This window comes from Pristiophorus japonicus, chromosome 1 (genome assembly GCF_044704955.1).
Source record: "Pristiophorus japonicus isolate sPriJap1 chromosome 1, sPriJap1.hap1, whole genome shotgun sequence".
NCBI lineage: Eukaryota > Metazoa > Chordata > Chondrichthyes > Pristiophoridae > Pristiophorus > Pristiophorus japonicus.
The window spans coordinates 413,785,943-413,809,340 of NC_091977.1; the positions used below are offsets into that span (position 1 = coordinate 413,785,943).

At 40.7% G+C, this 23,398-nt stretch overlaps 1 protein-coding gene and 1 pseudogene across 8 annotated transcripts in view; both read left to right on the forward strand.

The window, feature by feature from the left end:
* Positions 1–23,398, forward strand: part of plag1 (pleiomorphic adenoma gene 1) — a 68,314-nt gene that overhangs the window by 39,903 nt on the left and 5,013 nt on the right. Inside the window, exons 2-5 of one of the 8 annotated variants that reach the window (XM_070892117.1) lie at positions 2,570–2,701; positions 5,613–5,741; positions 7,122–7,218; positions 7,440–7,802. In XM_070892117.1, the coding sequence (XP_070748218.1) occupies positions 7,561–7,802 (242 nt within the window). In that variant the 5' untranslated portion in view covers positions 2,570–2,701; positions 5,613–5,741; positions 7,122–7,218; positions 7,440–7,560. Of the gene's footprint in view, positions 1–2,569; positions 2,702–5,612; positions 7,219–7,439; positions 7,803–17,386; positions 17,775–23,398 lie in introns of those variants that run through there. The other 7 variants (XM_070892090.1, XM_070892107.1, XM_070892098.1 and 4 more) reach the window with 7 other exon arrangements.
* LOC139279346 (U2 spliceosomal RNA) lies at positions 16,076–16,314 on the forward strand (annotated as a pseudogene).

A 23,398-nucleotide genomic window follows, 5' to 3' on the forward strand; every position in this document is an offset into this window, starting at 1 on the left:
ATCCTGCTAACTCTTTCCTGGGATATAAAAGAATGGTTTTATTCAAATCAAAGAGTCTGTTTGAAAATTTCAGAAGCATCATTTTGAAGTGAACCAATTTGTGTGAAATTTCTGAAAGAGAAAAATCACTGAATTTTGAAGAAATGGTGCCAAGAAATTCAAGAAAAATGCTGTATTATCAAAAAGTTAATTTTTAAAGCATTAGATTAGTTCTTAACGTTGCAGTTGTTAATTGTTTAGTTCACTCGATTTAGGCAGAAGGATGTCTAAAGTAAATATACAACTAACTATATTATATTACTGTTACTTATATACGTTATATTTTTTTTTAATTAACTGAAAACAAGGTTTGATCTTACGATATGCCCAGTAGCTCAAAGCAATTACCAGACAGGATTTGCTATGTGTTTCTTGGGCACATTACAAAAAGTTACAACTCAAGGCAAGAATAAAAACTCTAGAAGAAGATATGAGGCGTTGGGAATCACCCGCAGATGTGACCTAAGATACTAGAGGCCAAATAATTAAGGGTAAGAAGGTTAGAAAAGACCCAAAAATGCACCCGTGTGGTTAGAAATATATTAATGTTGTAATACAAAGGCTGTATTCATTTTATTCTTGGACTGAGTGCTTGTTAAGTGAACATTACAATATCAATTGGCTGAGAGTATTCTGGAGCTATGCTATGTAATCTATGATTTAGCTCATGAAGAAAATATGTTTAAGGATAACTAATATAAGACTTCAATGTACTTTTCAAAACGTTAAAGTTTTGTATATTTTTCAGGGCAAGGTAGATTTCCATCGAGTTCATTCCCTTTTCTTTGAGTTGTGGTTCAACTAACTGTTCCAAGTTTACCTTTTCTATTCTGAGCACGTGGGTATAAACTGGTAGTTCAAGACCTATGTTAGGAAGCACTTCATGGCCAGTAGCTGAAATTCCTTTGGGATATTGGAGACAAAACCTGCAATAATTCAAGAGGCAATTAAATGATGTACATGGGGGATCGTGGGTTTCTAAGAAAGGATGAACTAGTGGGCCAATTTGCCTCCCTCATTAATATTTTGTGATGTAATTCAGGGAATTGTAGCACCTTCAAATTATAATTGAGATTTTCTTTTTGACTTAAATTTGCATGTCGGGTTATTAGCCAGAGTAATTTGTTCAATGATATGGTTTTTTCCTGTAACAGTATTTAGCATCTAAACACATTCATAATACTCTGCCATTAAATGTAAAAAAAAAGTATGTAAAGAGAAAGCAAGCCAATCATTTCCACATAACCGAGAAACTTCCCTAGCAAAAGAAAATGCTTTTTAACTCTCCTCAGAATATATTCCTAAGAGCAGTTAGCTTCTAATTGACCTCAAGGATGTTAACAGCATTTAAATCTTGTGGCCTTAAAGGTTATACAAAGCTTCTTTTCAGTGTTCACTGTGTGTTATAATACAGGCCAGATTTAGCAAACAGCACTCACCATTACTAACGTGTAAATTGGACAACAACTTCCAGACTGCACATGCGCAGTTAAATGCGTAAATCAGGAAGTTGCTGTCCGAAATGCCCTGCTCCTCCAAAAGCTGAACAATAATAGTGTCTCGCCAAGAGACTTAGCATTCAAATATAGGCAACTCTCGATTGTCCGCACACGGATCCAACGGGAAACCATTGTATCGGGATTCAAAATTTCGACCCGGGAAGGCATTGGGCCAGTGCGTTCGGAGTCCTTTCAGCCCAGGAAGGCATCATGTTTTAACTTTATAATGTTAATCGCTCTAACAGAGAAATTGTTACCCGGCATAGCCCAATCCCCGAGGGATCCAGATAATCGAGAGTTGCCTGTACATGGAATGACGTGAAGTTGCTGTACTTATCTGATATGTACGCACTAAACTTGCCAGAAAAAATTGGGGCTTGCCATTCCACTGTACCCTTTTAATGGTGTGATAAGTCTTAATTACTGCCAAACACTCTCTCTGGCACTAAAAATTAACTTCAAGTGCCGAGTCTCACTCCTTCAGATTTTAATTATTGTTGGAGATTTAAAAACATTTAAAATAAATCTGTCTCTTATCTCTCTCATAATCCAATCTTTCTTTCCCCCTCTATTTTGCTTTCTGTACCTTATTTGATATTAAATTCACTACTCTAACTAACACTTCCTGCTTCAGACTCTATTTTGCTCATTAACGATTCTGCAATCTGATTGGTTAAGGAGATACACAGTTGCTTGTCCTGTTCACACAGGTTCCAGATGCTCTGTCGAAGGCACCGCGCTTTCTCAATAGCTGGCTGACAGGAACTTCCAGTGCAAACGTCCATTGGCAAGTGTAACGGTTCATTCGCCGCTGGCTGCACTATCCGGCCCTTTATCGTGCTTTCTCTCTTCATAAAACTGCACATTTCTTGTGAATTTGAACAATGTCATGGGAGATTCAGTAGTTTTTATAATGGTTAAACTCACTTTAAAATGTTCATTGCAGTGCTTGTTCACTAATTTCAATTAATTCAACATTTTAGGTATAAGTCTTATCTGAAGACTCTTAAGTTCACATTATACCTTTTTAGATCATCAAAAATGGGACATAGTACATTCTGGTCACCACCTGGAAGAATTAGCGGGACTGGTTGAGACCGTTATCCATGAAGCCAGAAGTATCATCCATTGGTTTTACAACAGAACAGTGAAGTACAGAAAAGGTAACTGCCCTTTTATGTTTTGGACATTTTTGTCAACACAGACAGGCACTGTGTGCTACAGGTAATTTCATAGTATGTACATCCAAATGTGCATGGGAGAAGGGTCATAATTTCAAAATAACTTCAAGCTGTAAGAGGTACTAAGTGGCAAGTGGAGCATGTTTCACTGGAGAGCATTTGGGGAACAGTTATCATAATATCACCAAGTTTAGAATAGTTATGCAAAGGAATAAGGGTAAAATAAAGTGTAAAAATACTTAACTGGAGGAGTGCTAACATCAGTGAATTGAAAAGGGATCTGGCCCAGGTGGATTGGAATCAAAAATTGGTAAACAAAACTGTGAACAATAGGAGGCCTTCAATGAGGAGATGGTTTAGGTACAGAGTAGACACATTCCCATGAGGGGAAAAGGAAAGGCATCCAAAGCTAAAACTCCCTTGATGACTGAAGTTAAAATGAGAGAAAAAGGAGGCTTATGACGATTTTCAGATTCATAATACATTAGAGAACCAAGCTGAATATAGAAAATACAGAGGAGATCAAAAAAAGGGAGTAAGAGGGGAAAAGTGAGTGTAGGAAGGTAGATTAATGGCCAACTTAAGAGAACACAGAAGCCTTTTATAAACATATAAATAGTAAAAGGGTAGTCAAAGGGGAGGGTGGGGCCGATTAGGAAAAGAGATATTCTTGTGGAGGCAGAGGGCATGGCTGAGGTACTAAATTAGTTCTTTGCATCTGTCTTCAGTAGAGAAGATGCTGCCAATGTAGCAGTAAAGGAGGAGGCAGTAGTGATATTGGATAGGATTAAAAATAGATAAAGAAGAGGTACTTAAAAAGTTGGCAGTCCTCAAAGTAGAAGAGTTACCCGATTTGGATGGGATGCATCCTAGGTTACTGAGGGAAGTAAGGGTGGAAACTGCAGAGGCTCGGGCCGCAAACTTCCAATCCTCCTTTGATGTGGCTGTGGTGCCAGAGGACTGGAGGATTGCAAAGGTTCACCCCTGTATTTTAAAAAAAAGGGAGAGAGTTAAACCCGGCAACTACAGGCCAGTCAGTCTAATGTCAGTGGTAAACTTTTTGGAGACAATAATCCAGGACAAAATTAATTGCCATTTGGAAAACTATGGGGTAATCAATGAAAGTCAATTGATTTGTTAAAGGCAAAAAGTGTTTGACTAATTTAATCGAGTTCTTTAATGAAGTAACTGAGAGGGTTGATGAGGATAGTGCTGTGGATGTTGTGTATATGGACTTTCAAAAAGGTATTTGACAAAGTACCACATAATAGATTTATAAGCAAAATTAAAGCCCATGAGATTAAAAGGACAGTGGCAGCATTGAAATTGGCTAAGGGACAGAAAGCAGAGAGTAGTAGTGAACGGTTGTTTTTCCATCTGGAGGGAGGGAGACAGTAGTGTTCCTTAGGGGTCAGTATTCGAAACACTGCTCCTCTGGAGATATAATAATGATCTCGACTTGGGTATAAAGTTTCAAAGTTTGGGACAGTAAGGGAGTTGAGGATAGGGCGGCATAGTGGAGTTGATGTAGAAAATCCACCATGATATTGAGTGGCGGTGCAGGCTAGAGGGACCATCGGGCCTACTTCTGCTCCTATAAGCTCTTACAAATGTGAAGTGATACATTTTGGTCGGAAGAATGAGGAGGGGATTGCAATATGAACTAAATGGTACAATTTTAAAGGAAGAGAGGGACCTGGGGGTGTATGTACACAAATTCTTGAAGGTGGCAGGACTAGTTGAGAAGGCTGTTTTTAAAAAAAAATCAGATGGGAACCTTGGCTTTATTAATGGAGGAATAGACTACAAAAGGCAGGAACTTGTGCCAAACCTTTATAAAATCTGGTTAGGCCTCAGCTGGAGTATTGTATTGAACTATGGACACTGCACTTTAGGAAAGATGTCATGGCCTTTGAGAGGGTACAAAAGAGATTTACTAGAATGTTACCAGGGATGAGGGAATGGTTTTGATAGAGTAAATAAGAAGAAACTGTTTCCAGTAGTAGAAGGGTCGGTAAGCAGAGGGCACAGATTTAAGGCGATTGTCAAAAGAACATGAGGAAACTTTTTTTTTTACACACCGAGTTGTTGTGATCTGGAATGCACTGCCTGAAAATGGAAACAATTCCATTGTAATATTCAAAAGAGAATTGGATAAATACTTTAATGTAAAAAAAAATTACGGGGCTTTAGGGAAAGAGTAGAGGAGTGGGATTAGTTGCATAGCTCTACCAAAGAGCCGGCACCGACTCAACGGGCAGAATAGCCACCTCCTTGCTGTATCATTCTATGATTCTAGATAAAGACTTGTTATGCTGCTAATGTCAAATTCTGTCTGATACTGCACCTATGAAGCCTCTTTGGATGTTTTTACTATGTTAAAGGCACTATATAAATGCAAGTTGTTGCTATAACTGCTTTTGAATGAAGAATTACCACACCAGCAACTTTAAAAATACTGCATCATTTTTAAATTACACATTTTCAAACAGTAGATTATTTCAGAAAATCTTGTTAAACATACCACAAAAGCCAATATAAAGCCCAAATTTGCCAACAACAGTAATTGCACAATATAATAAATACATTCTATGTAAATCACTTTGGGGTGTTTGAGAAATGTGATAAACTCCTATTTTACATTCGAGTTTTTGCTTTCTAATTAGTAGTGTTATTTTTTTATGTTTTCAAAATTCTACAGAAGTACTCATTGCCACTAGGTTCATTTTTTATCCTGACTTGTAAGAGCTAAAGGAACTAACCTGTGAAAACTGTTTCTCCCCAGTCCTATTATAAAATTATCCCAATTTTATTTATTTTCTTTAGTATAAGTACATTTCAAGAATTCTTGGTTTGTGCACTTGTGATATCTACTTTTGATTTTTGCCCCTAGGTTCTAGATTTGTGATTTGCAGAAACTGGGGCAGAGAGTGACTGCACAAACTTAATGAGCCTGAACCGGAGTCCGACTGTGGAAAGTGGTATTTTCACAATGAATAGAACTAGGAAGAAAAACATTTGAGTAGGTAAACTTCTCTCCCCTGCCCCATAACTTAATTACAGAAAAAGCAAACTCGCATTATCTTTTGCTACATTTTTGACCTCATTGCATGTCCATATAGTTAATTGTTGTAAGACACTGGCTAATTTAGACAGCCTCTATCAATATCCTTAATGGGGAATTTTTGTGTTACTCGTGTTTATGGGTAACATTATATCGAATAACTCAATAATTCTTGGAATTTATTTGAAAACAGGGCAGCTGGTTTTCACCTTCAGTAAACTGACAGCTGCATATTGGTTACCTATTATACACCCCACCCAATTTTTCAGTTCCAAATCAGAGAGGAAGAAAATTGAGCAAGGCATATAGTGGGCGGTTCATCCACAACCTCCAGTTTACCACCCACACCAAAAGTGACAGTTTCAAATAAAATAATTTTCCTTGTACATGGTTAACCTTTCATAAATAATCTTTAATAAACTTTTATGGGAATCTTGTAACATGGAGTGAACAAATATAAACATTAATAGGGATGGCATTTACATGTAGATGATTTGGACTTGGGTGTAAAAAACAGAATCTCAATTTTCTGATGACACAAAAAGTAGGAGGCTTGGCAAATAATGAAGAGGACTGTAAAAACCTTCAGGAATACACAGGTTAGCAGAATGGGAAGACAGGTGGAAGCTGCAATTTAATAAGGATAAGTATGAGGTAAGACATGCTAGGAGTAAAAAAACAAGGAATAGAAATATACAATTAATGGATGACACTGAATGGCATGGCTGAATAGAGAGTGAACAGCTGAACAGGAGTTCAAATATATAATTGCCTGAAAATGTAAGTAGATAAAGCTATAAAAAGGGCAATAGAATTTTGGGTTTATGAATAAGGAAGTAATGAATTTATGCAAAACTTTGATTAGGCAACTGTTAAAAGTATTGTGCGCAGTTTTGAATGCCCCATTATAAAAAGGACATTAAAGTGTTGATTCACTGGGATGATATCAGGGATGATGGTTATGAGGAGAGACTTGAGATACTGGGATTATTTACAGAGAAGGCTAACAGATTTAAGAGATTTTTAAATCTATGAAGGATTTATGCACTATGATCTTCAGGTTGGGGAGTTAAGTGACGAGGGTCATCAGAGAGTGATTAGGAAAAGTATACAGAGGGTTATTAAAGAATGGATGCTTTGCCACAAAGTGAGGCAGGGACCATTGCATCTTTTAATGGCACCTTCGATAGATATCTTGAAGCAGAGAAAAATATAAAGTGGATTAGTTTTGATTGCTCTTTCAGAGGCAGCATAGGCACAATGGTCTCCTTCTGTGCTGTAAACATCCATGGTTTGAATGATGCTGATTATGTACAAATGCTATTGATATTGGAGCAGGATTAAGATATATTTATTCAGACCTTCATATCTGGAGACAAAAGTGCACAAGAGAAAGAGGATTAGGTATCCTTCCAAAGACTATCCCTAAAGAATTGTAAGTGAATTCTGTTCTATTACTTTTAGTTAATTCTACAATAAACTATGAGTCTATAATTATATAATGGTTCCAGATGTGGTGACTTGGCTCTGAGAATTAGGGCTGAGTATGTAATATAGAGATAGTATTGATGCAGTAAGGAATGCTCTTAAGTTCAGTCACACCATTATCTTGCCTGAAATGACTTATGAAACTTTCTCAACAACTTTTATTTATAGGTTCTAAATGCCAAATGTATTGAATGCATGAAACATCAGAACGAAGATACAGAAGTCATTTTATATCAGTACAACTGGGCAAAACCCAAGTGTCCAGAGATTAGGCCTACTATAGACTGCGATGGCCACTGTCATCCCTGGTGATCTTTTAGAAGTAAAGGATACTCAGAAGGTTCTAGCAGGAAAACGTAAACGTAGTGAAACCAAATCCAGAAAATCCTTCCCTTGTCAGTTGTGTGGAAAGATCTTCACTAGTGTTGAGAAATTGAAAGTGCATTCATATTCACACACCGGAGAAAGACCCTACAAGTGTTCACACGAGGACTGTACCAAGGCGTTTGTGTCTAAATATAAACTACTGAGGTATGGAAAACCCTATACAGAATAGGAACTATTTCTATTTTACAGCTACATTGGGGATATTTGCCTCTAATGTTTTGTTAATTCAGCATCCTTGATAATTTACAGCAATTCTAAATTTCAGATTTGGGCTCATTCGAAATTAAACAATTGCCTGCAACTAATGCACCTAAATTATCATTTCACAGCAGACATTGAAGGAGTCTGCAGCAAATTGGATTGAGGAAAGAAATACATTTTTGGCAAAGTTCATCAAAGTGATGATGACCAAATATTCAGGCTGAAACTGGTGCATTGGTTCCACTTAAGGATTTAGGCACACTTTGATATAAGAGACAATGGGACATTTGATTAAAAGTTGCTGTCAGATTTTGAATGATTCTAAGGTACTATTATTTTTCTAATTGCTGTTTTTATTGTGTTTTAGACGTATAAAATGTGTAGAGGTTCTGCAAAAAAACAACAATTATAATTGAATTCATTCGTGAATATATTCAGAGGGCAGGAGTTTCCGCTAGATGGTGCTGGAATTTTCAGCATAATTCGCCCAAAATTGGCAAAACCAATGCAAAGATTTCCATAATCTTTCACGCTAATTTTATTGAAAAATGTCTCTGGAAGCCAGTCACGCTCCTCGATTCAATTAATCGCCATTGCGAGTTTCTGCTAATTGTACCCATTTGCAGGCCCTAAAAATTGAGTTTTTGTTAGGCGCAAGGACACTAATGGGCACATTTTAAAAGCTTTTGAATATAATTTATTTTATTTACTAAAACTGACCACTGTACACCAATATAACTAGTAAATATTTCTTTTTTATAATATCATTTTCAGTTATTTAAAATTGTGTTACATGTGGTGGACTAGACACTGATTAAAATGCTTATTTTGTGATGCACATTTTCAGCTGTATTAATCAAACTGCACCAAGTTAGCACTCTTAAATATCAGAATATTTTTCAAAAGTATTTTCTTTAAGTTTTAAAATGCCCGATTGTGCTGGTTCATGGCAGATTTTACGTTTGGCGAAATGCAACTGAGCTTGAGCGGAAACTTGAGCAAAAGAAACTGCTCAAAACTAGCCAATGAGCCCGACTCGACAATTGCGCCCAAAGCGGAAACTCTACCCCAAAATCTTTATTGAATGATTTCAACACTTGTATCTTATTTTACGTATGTTTCTTACTGTTTCAGTGCTTTTCAAAACATTTTTGAGTGAATCCAAAAAATAGTATTTGAAAGGATACTTATGGTATCAGTAATAAATCTGTTCTAATTTGCAAGTAATTGTGTATGTGTGCATGCGTGCCCTCACCCCGACACACCCTTCAACACTGACCCACCCCCATGTAACAATCCTAATTGTGCAAGTGTAACATTTTGTAGCATTTACAGCTGATAAAAAAAGCAATACATTCCAGTCGTTGAATTTTACAGCAGCTACAATCTATTCAGCTAAATTTTAACATTTTTTAGCTATCTTTTAAACATTCTATTTGCTCAGGCAGTAAAATAAATACATCAGTAATTTCTTAGTGTTTAGAACTGTTGATCATGTCATCATCATAGGCAGTCCCTCGAAATCGAGGAAGACTTGCTTCCACTCTAAGTGAGTTCTCGGATGCCTGTACGGTCCAATACGGGAATTAAAGTCTCTGTCACAGGTGGGACAGACAGTCGCCGAAGGAAAGGGTGGGTGGGGAGTCTGGTTTGCCGCACGCTCCTTCCGCTGCCTGCGCTTGTTTTCTGCGTGCTCTCGGCGACGAGACTTGTAGTGCTCAACGCCCTCCCGGATGCTCTTCCTCCGCTTAGGGCAATCTTTGGCTAGGGACTCCCAGGTGTTGATGGGGATGTTGCACTTTATCAAGGAGACTTTGAGGTGTCCTTGAAACGTTTCCTCTGCCCACCTGGGGATCGCTTGCTGTGTAGGAGTTCTGAGTAGAGTACTTGCTTTGGGAGTCTTGTGTTGGGCATGCGGACGATGGGGCCCGCTCAACGGAGCTGGTTGAGTGTGGTCAGTGCTTCGATGCTCTCGTTGGTGTGTCTATCCTCCCAGCGGATTTGCATGATCTTAGGGAGACAGTGTTAGTGTTATTTCTCTACTGTATATGATTCCCGTCCATGTAAATACTTGACAAATATCATAAGCAGGAAAGAGCCATTTGTATTTACCTACCTTGAGATTAGAAAATAGTGAAAAGAGGGGGCTGAGGGGAGATTTAATGGAGGCATATAAAATTATAAGGGGCCTAAATAGAGTGGATAGGAAGGACTTATTTCCCTTAGCAGAGAGGTCAATAACCAGTGGGCATAGATTTAAAGTAATTGGTAGAAGAATTAGAATGGAATTAAGAAGAATTTTTTTCACCCAGAGGCTGGTGGGATTCTGGAACTCATTGCCTGAAAGGGCAGAAACCCTCACCACATTTAAAAGGTACTTGGATATGCAGTTTTAAATGTAATCAACAAGGTTACAGACCAAGAGCTGGAAAATGGGATTAGACTGGATAGCACTGTTTTGGCCAGCACAGACATGATGGGCTCCTTCTGTGCCGTAAATTTCTATGATTCCACAAATAATTTTTCTGTCGGTTTAAGGCTATTAAATTATATCCACAATAACTTACTAGTTGATGTACATAAATTTTAAATTTAAAATGTGAATTTTTATAATATTTAAAAATAAAATACTTCCAATTTTACTATGCATGCTTTTGTAACATGGGGTAATAACTCACAATAAACAGGTTAAAGCCACCGTTAAATACTGGTGAGAAGAATTTAGTATACATGCATTAAACATTCATATGATAATGTTCACTAACAGGAATTTGAAGTCTATAATGTTTTGTTCCATTTATCCATTTTTGATAAACTAACCAAAATTTCCCCATAGGTGCTTTGTATCATTTTTCAAAGATTTTTTCAATATCTAAGGAAAACACGATTGTAAACATGCCAAGTGTTTCACAATGTTTAAGTATCTTTGGAAGATTCCTTATATTATTTGAAAAATATGTCTCTACCCTTCTGAATCCCAATAATCAAATCTACGGGTGTTTTGTTTCAATACATTCTGTTAACATTTTAGCAATACTGTGTTAAACAGCTGCCTTTCTCCTCTAGTTCACAACAACACATTTCGAGTAAGCACAAGACTTCATAGTACAGTATACAGAACAGACTTTATTGAAGCACAGTTAAAAGTGATCAGCCTTTAACTGTATACAGAGAACGACGTTACTGGTTTCTGTACCTTTTGAGCACACAAACTCTTGAAAACCATGCTCCTTTTTAAAACCATGTTTTGATTACATCAAAGGAAAATGTCAAAATGACGTATCTATTTCCCAAATTCTTTGAAAACAGACTACAGTTTGCAATTGTTTACCTCAGAACCACTTCCCTTAAACAAGACTTCCTTTGCTTCCTGTTGTCTTTAGCAAATGGACTCGCTACCCTTTTTTTAATACCCTAAAACTCAAGCACTCATGGGTGATGTCATTACTAACATTTATTCCTTTACACAAGCACTTTATATATCAGAAAACAAGCCATGCTTTCTCCTCATGACACTTCAAAGTCAACCTGTTTAAATCTTGGAACGCCTGTTGCAGTAAGATGCAAAGAAGTTTGACTGTTAACCCTTCAAGCTAGTATCAGTAATGATGACCATGAAACTACCAGATTGTCAGGAAAAGCCTAACAGGTTCACTAATATTCTTCAAGGCAGGAAATCTGCTGCCCTTACCCAGTCTGGCCTATATGTGACTTCAGACCCACAGCAATGTGGTTAACCCTTAGCTGCCCTCTGAAATGGCTTAGCAAGACAGTTGTACCAAACCGCTACAATAAAGTCAGCACTGTGGGAGTACCTTCACCACATGGACTGCAGCGGTTCAAGGTGCCGGCTTCACCACATTCTCAAGGGCAATTAGGAATAGGCAATAAATGCTGGCCTTGCCAGAGTCACCCACATCCCGTAAATAAATTTAAAAAAAAAACCTCCCCAGATGTTCAACATGCATCTCTCCAGGATGTCTGACATATCCACCACTTTTTATCTGTTCTAATGCATGCTCATATAATGAGGTAGACTGTTGATGCAGTATAAATCTAGTCCATAGGTGCTGAATTCAGTTTTAAACTTTCACCCACCATTCATGATTTCCAAAAGAAACATAAGCATTCCATCATATCAAACACGGTCAGTCATTTAATGTTGGGGTTTTAAACTACAGAACTCTTGTCCAAGTTTAACTTGGGTAATAGTACACATCATGATGCACATAAAAAAATATCATAAAACATCGTACAGATATTACAGTTTACCATATGATCAAGTACTTGTGGCCTTAATAGATTCTCCAGCTCTCCTTGTACCATTATGCATCTTGTGGATATTCTTGCTGTGTACCATTTCCCACTAGGTTTCAGTTATTCCAATTTCATTGTTAACTGAAAGGAATTCAAATTTTGAAATCCAAATCCTATGTCCCTCTACTTTAATTTTAGTTCCTCTGCTAGGTACCAGTGTGTTTAACACTATATTGTTTCATTTAAAAGGTTTCGCAATGCAGTATATGTGCCTTGATTAAAAGTTGTCCCACTCTCCTGAGCCACGTTAACCATTTCATGTTGTGCTGTTGTCAAATAACTGAGCATGTCTGAGACCCATTCGTCAGTGCATCTTCACCACTTAATTTCTGCATGCTAGTTGCCTCATGCACAATATATCACATTTGCACAAACACCGATATCCCAATATAATACCACAATTGATAGCAGATACAAGCCATTCTTGGGCTTTTAAGTTATCTTATCAAAAGATCGGAGGTCTTTTCTCCTCTCTCTGCATGGTCCCAATGTTTAGGGTAGTGGCCAGGCTATCAAATACATTTTCTCATTGTTCAGTATAAGCAAAGACACAAACATCTCAAGGAGAAACCTTTCCATTAATGATTCTCTCCTACATTTTCTTGACTTTCAATAGAATGTACCTTTACACCAAATTGAAATCTTTTCAGGTATCATGTTGCTCGGGGATGCATTCGCACATCTTTTCCGAATCCCTGTTTGAGTTCCTGAAATTCACCTGTGATCACCTGGGAAAATTATTTTAGAAAAATTCCCATTTATATTACCATTTCATCTCATTCATGAGCCCTGGAGAAACTTTACCATCCAATACGATATGGTCATTACCATTTAACACAGTTCCCAAATCAATCCAAGTTATAAACACATTTTTGTTCATTCTACTTGTACTCTTATTAGACTTTTTATTCCTCAAAATATTCCAGGGAGCAATTCAGTCTTCAAGATGAGATGTTAGTTACTTTTAACAACAGTCTCCTCTCAGTAATGGGGAACATGGAGATGGCAGAAACTCTGAACAAATATTTTGTATCAGTTTTTACGGTAGAGGACACTAACAATGTTCCGATAGTGGATAGTCTAGGGGCTATGGGAGGGAGGAATTTAATATAAAAATGTGGTACTCAATGAGATAATGGGACTAAAGGCAGATAAATCCCCTGGACCTGATGGCTTGCATCCTAGGGTCTTAAGAGAAGTAGCGGCAGGGATTGTGGGTTACTGCACGAGATAAAAATTCACGGGGTTGGGAGTAATATATTAGCATGGATAGAGGATTGACTAACTAACAGAGCGTCAGGATAAATGGTTCATTCTCTGGTTGGCAACTAGTAACTAGTGGGATGCCGCAGGGATCAGTACTGGCACCCCAACTATTTACAATCTATATTAACGACTTGGAAGAAGATACTGAGTGTAACGTAGCCAAGTTTGTTGACGATATAAAGATGGGAGGAAAAGCGATGTGTGAGGAGGACACAAAAAATCTGCAAAAGGACATAGACAGGCTAAGTGAGTGGGCAAAAATTTGGCAGATGGAGTATAATGTTGGATAGTGTGAGGTCATGTACTTTGGCAGAAAAAAATCAAAGAGCAAGTTATTATTTAAATGGAGAAAGATTGCAAAGTGCTGCAGTACAGCGGGACCTAGGGGTACTTGTGCATGAAACACAAAAGGATAGTATGCAGGTACAGCAAGTGATCAGGAAGGCCAATCGTATATTTGCCTTTATTGCAAAGGGGACGGAGTATAAAAGCAGGGAAGTCTTACTACAGCTATATAAGGTATTGGTGAGGCCACACATAGAATACTGCGTGCAGTTTTGGTTTCCATATTTACGAAAGGATATACTTGCTTTGGAGGCAGTTCAGAGAAGGTTCACTTGGTTGATTCCGGGGATGAGGGCCTGACTTGTGAGGAAAGGTTGAGTAGGTTGGGCCTCTACTCATTGGAATTCAGAAGAATGAGAGGTGATCTTATCGAAACGTATAAGATTATGAGGGGGCTAGATAAGCTGGATGCAGAGAGGATGTTTCCACTGATGGGGAAGACTGGAAGTAGAGGGCACGATCTTAGAATAAGAGGCCGTCCATTTAAAACAGATGAGGAGAAATTTCTTCTGAAGGTTGTAAATCTGTGGAATTTGCTGCCTCAGAGAGCTGTGGAAGCCGGGACATTGAATAAATTTAAGACAGAAATAGACAAATTCTTAAACGATTAGGGGTTATGGGGAGCGGGCAGGGAAGTGGAGCTGAGTCCATGATCAGATCAGCCATGATCTTATTGAATGGCGGAGCAGGCTGGAGGGGCCATATGGCCTACTCCTGTTTCTATTTCTTATGTTATTAAAATCATCTTCCTTAACACACATTTTGGACAGAACTACGTAGACTGGACCTTTTCAAAAATAACATTTGATGATCCCCTTAAATTTCAGAAATTTCTCTTCCCAAGTGCTTGAACAGTAACGCGTCAATTTATCTAATCAGTTTTAATTTCCTTAACAAATTATACCCATGCTTCATGATTTACAAAAAAGAATCGTTGTAATTGCATTTAGATACAAGTCTTTTATCTCTTTCCTCCCCCCCCCCCCCACCCACCCAAGCAATGTGTTGTTATCTCCCCCCTCCCTCACCCACGAGCAATGTGTCTTGGTTAAAATCTTGCGTCCAATTTTGTCACCATGCGGTGATATTCAAAATCCATCGATGTCTGCTGAACTTAAATTCTGAACAAGACTGGAGTTCCTACTGCACTTTTCCAGCAAAGTTTAAGCTCTGAAGTCATTTTATATCAAAGAACCACGTTCGGTAATCTTGCACCATCAACACTCATATGGCCTCTGCATAAAAGAAAAGAAAAATCCATTGTGGCTTTCCTGTGAGTCTAATGGATTAATTTGTCATCTGTCAAATTCTGAATTCTTCTGTCTCAAATTAAAAAAACTTAAAATTATAAAATGTCCAAAATATTTAGTCAGTAATGCAAAGGTTTTTGCTTAGTGAATTAAAACCGAGTTAGTCTGACACCAGAAAGTAACAAAAAAACAAATAGCTGCTTGTGAAAAGAATTGACTTTTTCATTTTGAAAGACAAACCCAGACATTATCAATCAATGTCAGCTTGTGTCACAGCTTTCAAATACATTTTAAAAACTATTGCCCAATAAAAAAAGTTCTTTGCAAGTCTTCGTGCCTTTAAAACTTGCAAAGATTCTGGTCAATTCAATTCTGCAAGTAAAAACATCAGACTTCATTATCATACACAAAGCAGTAGCAATCCCCTTTTCCTCCCTAGTCACGCATTCCAGTATCATTAAGGTGAATAAACTGATTGCACAGTGTTCAGTTCTATTCGCAACTCCTCAGATAATGAAACAGTCCATGCCTGAATGTAGCAAGACCTGGATGACATTCAGGTTTGGGCTGATAAGTGGCAAGTAACATTCACGCCGCTCAAGTGCCAGGCAATGACTATCTCCACCAAGCAAGAGTCTAACCACTGTCCCTAGACAATCAACGGCATTACCATCACCGAATCCCCCACCATCAACGTCCTGGGGATCACCATTGACCAGGAATTTAGCTGGACTAGCCATATAAATGCTGTGGCTACAAGAGCAGGAAAGAGGCTGGGTACTCTGCGGCGAGTGTCTCTCCTCCTGACTCCCCAAAGCCTTTCCACCAACTACAAGGCACAAGTCAGGAGTGTGATGGAATACTCTCAACTTGCCTGGATGAGTGCAGCACCAACAGTACTCAGGAAGCTTGACACCATCCAGGACAAAGCAGCCCGCTTGATTGGCACCCCATCCACCACCTTAAACATTCACTCCCTGCACCACCATGGCTACAGTGTGTACCATCTACAAGGTACACTGCAGCAACTCGCCAAGACTGGCTTCTCAGCCTTTTGGCTAAGATCATGCGTAGCTGACCTGACAGGGGAGTAACCACCATAACCCCAAGGTGGTTCTCCCTGGATCAGGAAGGTATATGCTTGCTTTTTTGGAAATAGGAGGTGGGTGGGGTGGCTTGACCCATCCACCTCCACGGAGGTGTGTGGGGGGCCTGACCCATCCACCTCCATGGCACGAACCTGGTATTGCAGTACTTCCAGGAATGGTGCAGTGGCTCTAGGCCTTTTGGCTAAGAGCATTGGCGCAGAATGATCCTTGATGTGTGCAAGGTGACCTCTGGCGTTTGTGATTTGACAAAGAATTGGAACGATTGGCTACGAATTTCAAAAAAAAAAACTCGCCAAGACTTCTTTGGCAGCACCTCACAAACCCGCGACCTCTACCACCTTGAAGGACAAAGGCAGCAGCCGCATGGGAACACCATCACCCGCAAATTCCCCTCAAAGTTGCACACTATCCTGACTTGGAAATATATCACTGTTCCTTCATCGTGGCTGTGTAAAAATCTTGGAACCCTCTCCCTAACACCACTGTGAGAATACCTTCATCACAAGGCCTGCAGCAAATCAAAGTGGCGGCTCACCACCACCTTCTCAAGGGAAATTAGGGATGGGCAAGAAATGCTGACCTTGCCATCGGTGCCCACATCCCAGGAATGAATAATAAAGAAACAGTCCCCGCAAAACACTGAAATTGGTCAGAAATTAAAAAAACAAAAACAATTATTGATGTGACTTGCCTCATGTCCGGAATTAAAGGCGTTCACACAAATTTACAACAATCAGAATTTCACACTGGCCACAATAAAAGTCTGTTTTTCATAACTGAATAGTTAAGTTAACCTCAATAACTCATTTAATTCAGACCAATACTTTAAGCTCAACACATTCCAGCTTGCAAAAGAGGGAGGAGCCATAGTAACATTCACACATGCTTTGTAAAAAGATATTAACATTCACACTGAAAACAAACTTCTGCAGATCAGTAAAAAAGAGTCAAGCTTCCCTTTTCTCCTGTATTCCATCACAGCTATTTATCTTTTTTTTCCCTTAAACCAGTTTTTAATTTGATGTTTCTTATTGAATCCCATTCTGTACTGATTCAAAATTTCAAGCTCACAGTCCATGTCCTCGCCCAAGCCTGTTGCCTCCTGCACAATTCTTAACACTTTTCTCTGGAGGGGTGTAACTACATAGAGTAAAGGGTGAAGGAAACACTGAATATTCAGTCGAGAGTCCCAACCTTTTCTCAATTTGCCCTTTGCAACTGCTATAACTGCCTCTCTCAACATTCCAACTTCCATACTGCATCCCTTTTAGACAATGCTTATAACTCTCACATTTTGGGCCCGAAATTCATCAGGATGTAAGGTACGCCCATTTCTCAGTTGTATTCTGGCGGTGCGTCGTTTAAAACAGCCGGAATACGGCCGAGACTGAAGACCATTAGTTTGGTGAGAAATATTTCGGCAATATGTGAGCGGTGTGCAACATTATAGTCAATCAAGATCGACTTTCTTGTCGATGGATGATGCGGCACTCCGCATGCGTGAATTTTTTTTTTGCCGTTATTTCACAGATACTTTTACCCCACGATTTCGGGGGTCAGGGGTCACCACATGCGCAGAGAGTTGGAGTCGAGGGGGAGAGTGAGAAGGAGCAGCAAAGTATTCGAGGGTCAGTTATTTTCATCAGAGATTCCAGAGTCAAATAATATTAACACAATAATAATACAATATTAATAATACATTTTTATAAATAAAAAAATCATAATAAATCTAAGTGCAGCTTCGAGAATCCGGAACCCTTGAGACCAAGGCCGTTACGGATTCCAGGCTTTTTCGGACTTTTGATCGTCTTTCTGAATTCCGGAACTCTGGATTTTCTACACTGCACCTGTATAATAAATATAATGGAAATGCTGAAAAAGAAGTCTAAGTGCAGGAATATTGAGGAGGACGGGAGGTTGAAGGCGTCTGCCTTCGACGAAATGGAACTATCTGCCCTGCTGGCGAACATCACGGAGAGATACTCCGACTTAACGAAGGGTGGATGTGGAAAGCCCCCCACCCTCCTCCCTACCCCCCCACTACCCCAAAGGAGTGCAACAAATTATGAGATGAGATCGGGGAGACTGTCTCCTTCCCAAGTACAATGGTACGCACTGGAGAAAGGTGTCGTAAGAGGTGGAACTACCTGGTGAGGGTAGCAAGAGTAAGTAATGATTTTATTTATGCGCCCCCCATGTGCGGTGTAAATGTAGGTTCGGTGTCACATGGATGATATTTATCCCAAGGTTACGGCGATGTATTTGTGCTTTCTGGCAATGACAAGAGGATCAACCCAGTGTTTTGATGAGTGTGTGTGTATGAACCTGTGTATGCGCAATGTTAAATTGGTTGAAGATTTTTACTTTAATTTACTTTACTTCCTGCAGAAGAAGACATCTGCAATAGCAGTGGATCAGCGCGTACGGGGAGAGGACTCCCAACTCAAGAACCCTTGATGGAGATTGAAATCCATGCCCTGTCGCTGGTTGGGGATAGCAACCGTGCCACCACCGGCATTGGAGCTGACCCACCCACATAGGACGGTCAGTTCAATACAATCCCCAGTCGGTGTTGCGGTCGTGTAATGTCATGTAATGTAACTGTAACTGAAATGTTGGCCTCATGTAATGTAAGTTTATTGCACTGTAATTTTGGACTTGTGATGTACTGCAATGTTGGGGGCATGTAACGCAATGCATATATATATATGTATTGTCTGCAATATGTAATGCAGCAGTGGACATTTAAGTAAGACTGTGCTACGTCACTGTACTCACGTACTCATATAACCCTGACCCCTCCCCTGGTGCCAAGCACTTTTAAATGTTGTTTTGTACTTTCAGACTCTGAGGATTCAGACCAGACCTCCGCAGAGACACCAGATGACAGATCCACTGCCTCCACCTCTGGCGTCACCCAGCCCTCTCCTGACTTCACCCCTGCCAGAGATGATGAAGAGGAAGAGCAGCTCATCCTGGAGCCAGCGTAGGTGGAGGTGCGGGTGGAGACAGAGGAGGAGATAACAATTACATCTGGGCCAGCTGGAACATCCTCCACCACCGACTCTATATTCAGGGGATTCCCCCATGCCTCCTCGAATTCTGCGGGACCAAGCAGTGTGCAGCAATGCATCCCCAGCGTTGCAGCACCTTTGCTGCAGCGACGGAGGTTGGTGCAGCAAAGGTCTATTGCTGCAAGACCGATAGGCGCGTACCAGGACATGGTGCATCTATCACAGGCCAGTGTCGACAAAGGTCGAGAGCTACTCAAGGTCATGGCTACGATAACCGGAAACATTGCGGCGCTATCAGAACGACAGTCAGAGGATATGTCGCGTCTGATCACTGCGATAGAGCGAACCGCCGACTCAGTCGATGCTATGCTGCAATCAACGGGATGGGGATATGGCGCGGATTCCCCCCCGTGCCATGGTAGTCAGGTCGACAGCACCTGAGGATGGGGAACTTCCAGCCCTGAAGCTGTGCCTTCCAGATCAAGAGCTTCTTCTGAGGCCCCATTCATTGCGCCTGCAATGTCTCGCCCCCAACGACAGCAACCGCACTCTGGGTGCACTGCTGCACGCCAGCTTGGTACCACCACAGGGAGGTCTGGGCTCGGGGGCAGTGGGAAAGGGAAGGGTGGGAATAAGAAAGAGAGGGTGAATCCCAAGGGTGGTGGAGCACGCGGTCAAGGTCGTGTACAGTAAAGGGTGCTTTGTTGTGGTCAATTGTTCATTGTTAATTTAAAATAGTGAAGTTTGATTTTTTAAAGTTTATTTCAAGTTCTTACAGTTGTACAAAGTTTTACAATTGTTCTATATTTTTCACATTTTTGCATAAACGTTTCAATTGAATTTAAGCACTCTTGTACAGTGTCAAACTTTTGGGGTAACAGTCATCAGCATCCCACACACTGTGTCCAGGAAAAGATGAAACGCAGCTCCACATTCAAGCAAAGCGTTCATGTATGAGCTGCTGACTTAACAATTTTACAATGGCATGCCCTCTGCGGTGGTGGTGCCAGGGGTTCATCTGGAAGCTCCCCCTCATTTTCCTCCTCCCTCCTGCACTCTCTCCTCAGGTGGTCCCGCAGTCCCCTGTGTCAATTTCTGTCCCTGCATAATTGCTAAATTGTGCAACATGCAGCACACCACTATGAACTGAGCAACCTGCTCAGGGTGGTATTGTAGCCTGCCTCCCGAGTGGTACAAGCATTGAAAGCGCTGCTTCAGCACTCCAATTGTCTTTTCGATAATATTACGTGTAGCTATATGGCTCTTATTCTATCGTTGCTCGGCTTCTGACTGAGGGTTCCGCAGGGGGGGTCAAGAGCCAGGTGGCGAGGCCGTACCCTTTGTCATCCAGCATTTACCTTGTGGCTCAGACTTCAACAGGTCAGACACAGTGCTCTCACGCAAGATGCTCCCTGGAAAGTAGGCATTCACTGCCATTATACGCTGCGGTGAATGAGTGGAATCCCTTACGGTTTTGGTACACCTCCGCCTCCTGTAATGGTGCTCGCAGGGCAATATGGGTACAGTCATCAGCACCCTGCACCTTGGGGAAGCCAGCAATGCATGCAAATCCCAAAGCCCTCTCACTCTGTGCCTCCCTGGTCATTGGGAAGTTTATAACTTCCATCCGGCGTGCATACAGTTCTTCGGTTACCTGTCGAATGCAGCGATGAGTAGCATGCTGAGAAATGCAACATATGTCCCCAGCTGATGCCTGAAAAGAGCTGCATGCATAAAAGGAAAGTGCTGCAGTCACTTTCACTGCAACAGGGAGTGCAATAATGTTAGTGGTACTGGGCTGCAGGGCTGCCTTAATGAGCTCGCAAATCTCATTGATCACCTCTTTTTGGAAACGCAGCCTTTGAACGCACTATCAATCGGACAGGTCCAAGTATGAGCGCTTCTCCATGAAAATCCTTTGGGGTTAAGGCCTCCTCCTCCTCATGAATCTGCGATCTCCTCCATTACCCTGATAATTCTGCTCAATAAACCTTCCATCTGGATCCTGCATTGAACAAGTAGTCAGCAATACAAACTTAGATAGTACAGGCCCCATCCTTTTTAAATCTCCAGAATCTCCTCAAATATCCTGAGATAAACTTAAATGATTTTTCAATGAAAAAAATATTAACTCAAATGCCTTCTATCTTAATGTACTCAGTACCAGTGTAAAGTCACTATTCACCTCTGAAATACTGCAGTGCTGCTTTTGCTAAATGTTCCCGATTTCAAAATGGCGGCACTGAAGACTACCGCCCATTCCCACCCACTTAAGATCGAGTAAAACCATCTTCTCCAGGAAGGTATGCAGCTCCGATGGTATGTCGGCGGTATGTCATGAAACTTGCACTTTTTGGGCGTATGCGGTATGTCAGTGATTAATCTCAATTAACCGAGTTGGTGGTATGTACCTGTTTTTTGACGGAATTTGTATTTTTTGGCACTTAGTGGGCGGTATGTCGATGAATTTCGGGCCCTTTATCTTTTCACTGAACATCTCATCAGTTCTGAGAGAGCCCATTGCTACAGAAATTTTAAGTGCTTCTAATCAAGCTTCTCCCAGTCCTTTCATCTCTAACTGTTTCTGTATCAGTTTCTCATCCACGGCTTCCTTCCTTCAAATTAATGAGCAACACCTCAGACTGTTCTTTCATTAGCCTGTCTTTTTTTTTCTGCTTCTGTTCTAGTTTCTGTGTTTGTTTCTGTTTCTATTGGCACACTTTTTCCACCGCCTTTTCTAACTGTGGTCTGTCCACCTTAACTTCCAAGCTGCGTACTTTATCTTCCAATTCCTTTCTCGCATCACGCATTGCAGCACAGCATCATGACGAGCCAGGAAAGAATTAGTAGCTTGCACAGCATGGACCATGACTGCATCAATATACTCTCTCAGTTTCTATGGGCTCAATTTTCCCCAATGTTGTTTTTTGACGTATTTGAAAAGTTTCACCTGTTTTTTTTGAGTCCGACTACGCCAAAAAAAAGTTGAAAGTTTCCCCGTTTTAACTTGTGCATGTGGCCCAGCGCACATTGTCCTTAAGCTCTGTGGGTGGAGCCTCTGATGTGCGCCAAAAAGATCGGGTTGCCAGGGTAACTAGGGACACACTGCGGGCTGAGGCTGGAAAGTGAAACTTACAACACATTCTGGCCAGCAACCTGCACAAGCACCTTTCATCTTACCAACATGAAAATATTAGTCTTTGTGCCAAAAGTAAACTGAATTGGAAACCCCCCCCCTTCTGCCGGTGTCACTCCTAGCCCGGGCCGAAAGGCCTCCCTCCCTCCCCCCTCCCCCGGAGCCGGTGCAACTCCAAGCCCAGGCAGAGCCACGACACTGACTGGACAGAAGAGGCCACAGTAATTTTTTTTTAATACCTATCAGAACTCCTATCATTCAGGAGGAGAAGGAGTGCTTCCCCCCCCAAGCTCTGCAAGGAGTCCTTGGGTCTCCCCTGGTTGCGCTGGTACCGCTCGTAGCCTGGGCCGAAAGGCCTCCCTACCCCCGGAACCAGTACCGTTCCTAGCCCAGGCCGAAAGGGTGGACAGACCAGACCAAAAGCCCCACATTAAAGTTAATTCAAGATTAAAGACAAAAAGGAGATTGTTACAGTACTATAGAACCGGTAAGTAAAAGAGGTTATAATTACCTACTCTCCCTCTCTGCCACTGCTGTCCCGGCCGTGGAACTGGATCTTCTGCGCTGATTCTCTTACCTGTGCTGATTTTGTTAACTGCCCAGAAGGTTTTTCAAAGCGGACACATACGCCGCCTTAAGAAAAATCATAGTTAGTCAAACTTGCATAAATAGCCAGAATTGGCGCAGGTTACGCCCCCAGTAAAGTAAAAAAAATTATAGCCTAAAAAAAGCGAAACTAAGTAAATTACGCTGGCACAGAAACTTTGGGAAACTTGGGAGATTTTAACTTATTCCCCAAAAAACGGTGCACGCCAAAAAAAGGCGCACGCCAAAAAAACGGCACAGATAATTGGGGAAAATTGAGCCCAGGCCCTATTTTCAGCCTGCGTCTGAACATGCTTTCTCCACAAAGTGCCTATTCCCAGTCAAAGCCCTTGCAATAGGTATGTTCTGTTACCTTTCATTTTGTTCCTGCCAAAACAGGAACATTTTCTGTCTACTGTCATTTTGTTTCTGCAAACACACATTCTCCAATGTCTGCTCAATCTCCTCCCAGCTCCCGTTTAAAACTTCCTTGGAAAAACTGCAAGGCCCCCTTTTA